At 37.4% G+C, this 4,522-nt stretch overlaps 1 protein-coding gene across 1 annotated transcript; it reads left to right on the top strand.

Moving 5' to 3' along the window:
• The first annotated feature begins 327 nt into the window (after positions 1 to 327).
• Positions 328 to 4,226, top strand: mphosph6 (M-phase phosphoprotein 6). The gene is made up of 5 exons (XM_080437487.1): positions 328 to 502; positions 1,013 to 1,125; positions 2,361 to 2,451; positions 3,199 to 3,299; positions 3,700 to 4,226. The coding sequence occupies exons 1-5, from the start codon at positions 455 to 457 to the stop codon at positions 3,839 to 3,841; spliced, it is 495 nt and encodes a 164-aa protein (XP_080293613.1). The 5' UTR covers positions 328 to 454; the 3' UTR covers positions 3,842 to 4,226.
• Positions 4,227 to 4,522: the final 296 nt, after the last annotated feature.

Here is a 4,522-nt window from a genome sequence, read left to right as displayed (position 1 = left end):
CATTGGCCTTGTAGGCTAAAGTGTCAGGGCAATGCTAACAGGTAAGTGAGAAGTGACATTAGTTGCTGCCCAGTGCCCACCCAGAATTCATTCATGCTCTCTCTCTCTCTCTCTCTCTCTCTCTCTCTCTCCCAATTCTTTTTAAAACACCCACTTTCTCTATAAACTTATAAACTTGATCCATGTTTGGCCACTAACAGTAATGTAAATGATAATAGGCAGGTGGATTGATTGATTGATTGATCAGACTGCCTCTTCCTTTGTCGTCATCCTTCAAACACCGCTCGATGTTCGACTGCTTGAGTCTGAGGTTTAAAGTGGCAGTAGCACAGCGTGTGTGACTCGTGTCTCTAGCTCTGCACAGTCTGCAGTCTGTCTATGGTCTTTATCTAAACGTTCATTAAACACAGACTTGACGCCTCCTGTACATAACTTTTATATTTTTAACACAGCTATGGCAAGTGACCCCGCGCATCTCTCCAAAAACCTCTTGCGCATGAAGGTAAGCAGTGTTGATAAAGTTGTGGGACCTGTAGCAACAACGTGCTAACATCATAACATTAGCATTAGCTAACGCTAGTTTTTAATCCATTTACAATTTAGGCATTTAGCCAAAGCGATTCACAACAGCAAGCAAAGAAAATACAAGGTGATACATCAAATGTATAGAAATAGTAATCTAGGATCATGAGTAAACCAAGAACCTACCATCAGTCTAAAAACAGTATAATATCCCCCCCAAAAAACAATCTGTACATTGAAACTAGTCTTAGATCAAGACTCTCGTAGCTCGTAGATATAAAAACGTCAAAATCGATAAAATACATATACGAGAGTATTGATCTAAGGCTACATTGAAACTATGCCAGGTCTACAAATGATCTTGCATGATGCATCTGTCTACATAACATGCTTTAAGTTACATTTTAGCCTTTGCATAAGCCTGCAAGGTAAAGATTATGTGTTGGTAGTGAACTTAAATGTTGTATTGTTGTTCATCATGTCCCTCCAGTTCATGCAGAGAGGTCTGGATGCTGACACCAAGAAGCTACTGGAAGAAGAGGAGAAAAAGATCATTAGTGATGAACACTGGTATCTAGATCTTCCAGAGCTCAAAGCTAAAGAGTACGTATCCAATGCTGGTAACCGGATAGGTGGGCACTAGGGACATTTGGGCACCTTGACGTAAAATTGGCTATTTTTTCCAAAATGTAAAAAAATAATATATTTGGAAAATGTTTTAAAGTATATGCATGATTAGAACATGCTTAAACATTTGACAATTAAGGTAAAATATTTCTACAATCGCTACACAACATGTATATCCAGTCATTTTGGGGCATAAAAAAGAGGTTGAAGGATAAAATTAAGTCTGATAATGATGTACTGTGCATGTTCACATCATGTACTTTACATTACTTAAGACATTATTCGAATATTACATTTTTGACAAAATAGCAAATTTTACACCGAGGTGCCCAGATGTCCCTAGTGCGCACCTATCCTGTATCTGTATCAGTTAGCAGCAAGCAACTCAAATGCTACAATGCTATCTGGCATCTAGAGTTGCAAGACTAACCCTTGAGAGCCCATTCATCCAAACAGAAAAGTCAGATTGTATTTGGGGACATTGTATTAAACTACGTTCAACTCACCAACATGGTAGCTGTACGGAAAGCCTGGATTATCCTCTTTGTCTATGTCAAGTTTTTGTTTAATAAAAATCCACCGCTTACATGTTTCTGTCAATAAATTCAGTGCAGGTGATTATTTTTCCAAGTGTTCCACCACCTGCACATAATGCAGGAGGCAGCAGGACGTTGCGTTATTGAAAACGAGTGCTGCCAAGCTCGAACACTTGCACAGAATTTATTGACAGAAAGTAGCTCATAACATGTCTATGGTAGATTTTTATGAAACAAAAACTTGACAGATACAAAGAGGATAATGCAAGCTCTCCTTAGCTGCAATCTAGGTGAGTTTAACGTCGTTTAATACACTCCGATAGGACTTTTCTGTTTTGATGAATGGGCTGTCAAGGGTTGGTATTGCAACTCTAGATGCCAGATAGCATTATAGCATCGGAGTTGCAATAGAACTAGTATGGTCCTTAGTTTTGGTGCAATCGTGTATATGTGTATAGTAACAATCCCAAAGCAAAAACGTGACAAATGTTTGTGAGTTTGTGGACATTTTTATATTCAAATAAATGGTCTTTGTCAGTTTAACATACTTTCTTTTGGGTTAATAAAATATATAATACAAATAAAAACAGTCTACTAATTGTATTGGCAAAATGTCTCATAAGCTTGGATATATTTGGGATAGAATGTCTCATTCTGCCACTTTTCTCACGCCAGGAACTTCATCATAGAGGAGAGGAGTTTTGTGCTTTGTGAAGACCTGAAGTTTGGACGAATGTCATTCAAGGGTTTTAATCCAGAAGTAGAGGTTTGTATTTATTTATTTTTGACCAATTCTTCGATACATCCACTATAAAGGGGGGGATCTTGTTGTTAGGAAAGAAATAACATACGTTACACCAGAAGGCACTGGCGAACCGTGATCTTGTGTGCTTGGTTCTAGTTCCTGAGGATATTTTGGAATGCAACAACAAGTTCTCAAACAGTACGTCATTTTGGTGCCAGTGTCAGGGGCAGTCACTTGCGAAAAAAATTGTCGTCAAAAGACACATTTATGTGGAATGATTATTGTGAAAAATATACCAGTGAAATATTGTGTAACTTGTTTAATTGAATAAGTTACACAGTATGACTTTAACTTTCTGGGCACTAGAAGAAAGGGGTGGTTAAGTGACTTCAGCATGAAAAACTCTCCCAGCATGCATCTGCCTGACACAACGAGTACCCACTGCACCCGGCGTTAATGGTACAATGTACCGTCAGTGACTTGTCATTATGCCTCTGATGTCGCCAAGACAAGTTCATGCATACCTCAGTGCTTAATTAGTAAATTATTAGGTGCCGGAAAAACTGGCCTCCCTATTTTGGGCAGGTCATTATATAGCCGAATAAAAAAATGAAAAATATTTTTCTGTCTTATTGTTACTGACTCATAAAAGACACGCAAACTATCAATAATTTAACTGGAGAACCCCCTTCAAAGACCCCTGGTGGTCTGAGTTGCAGGTTGAGAACCAGTAACAGGATAGTGACTGTTATGTTGCATCCACCATAGAAACTGATGAAATTGAAGAATGGCCCCAACGAGATTGAAGAGGTGGGAGAGGATGCAAGAAAAATGCAGACGGATGTCACAGATGAAGAGATGGCTCAAAGGTACAGTTAAAGACAAGGAACAGATACTGCATGCATCATTTGCATAGGGAAAATTTTGTTTCTTCTGACTTGTAACATTTAAGCTGTTGAAACCAACATGATAGAAAATAATTATACTATTTAATTTATTGACATTTTTAAAAGTACAAATTTAAAAATGCTAAATTGGATAAAAACACAAAAGCTTGTTTCCATTGTGGTCCATTTAAAACATTCAACACTCAAACAACCGTACAATGCACAAATATACAAAAAAGAAATACTAGAGTATACAGTTTAAAACAAATGACAATCAAAAGGAAATGGGGGGGGGGGGGGAGGGGGGCTGTAGTTTGAAGGTTGAAAATCTATATGTATTAATTTGCTATTCTTTATTGCTATGCTGTCCTTTTCTTTGCAGGTATGAGAGTCTTGTGAAAACCATGAAGAAGAAGTTTGCCAAGAAGAGGGAGAGGTCAGCCATTGAAGAGGAAGAGGAAGATGTCAACCACAATATTGCAGAAACGAACACAAAGAGAACCTTTTTGAAACCTCAGGATTAAGTAAAAGAGCATGTTAGACTTTAGAATTATCAAATTATACATTTTTGTTTTTTATTTGATTGACAAAAAAAAAACTTTACAGCAATGCTTGCACAGAGAAATCCAGAGTGTTAATTTAACTGCAGAAATTGACCTGTAAGGGTCAGTTAACACAAAAGATTTGCTGTGTATAAACTTTAATGGATAGTGTCCATAAATGTCACAGTTGTACTGTATTTTTAAGTCTGAGTGGATGTTATACATCCTTGTTAAAAAAAAAGTATTTTATGAGCGTTACAATGGGGGACATGCTGTACAATGACATACAATGTACTCTGTATTTATGTTTTATTTTTTACTCTATGTACCATGGAACAGATTCCCAGTAAATTCATGCCCCAACTTGTTCAAATGTGTGCCTTGTGATATTTGCCATGAAATGTTATTGCTTTATTGCAAGCATTCCCACAAAGATACAAGAGGATTTACGTGTCACTCACTCCGACAAGTACAAGCAGCGAAATGTTGTGACATGCTCCACAGACAGTGCTAACAATAACAAGATATCAGTCTATTCATGGGAAGCCTTGATGATATTAAACTCAAACTATCTGTACTGTACGTCATTAAAAAATACAAATATTAGAGCCAGTATACAGTGACTGACTTGCCAGTCTCCAGGTTTTCTTCAGAATAGGTAGG

This window comes from Gymnoscopelus braueri, assembly GCF_963280865.1.
Source record: "Gymnoscopelus braueri genome assembly, chromosome: 9".
NCBI lineage: Eukaryota > Metazoa > Chordata > Actinopteri > Myctophiformes > Myctophidae > Gymnoscopelus > Gymnoscopelus braueri.
Note: the sequence above shows the minus strand (reverse complement) of the source record. Positions and strands in the feature narration are given on the sequence as shown.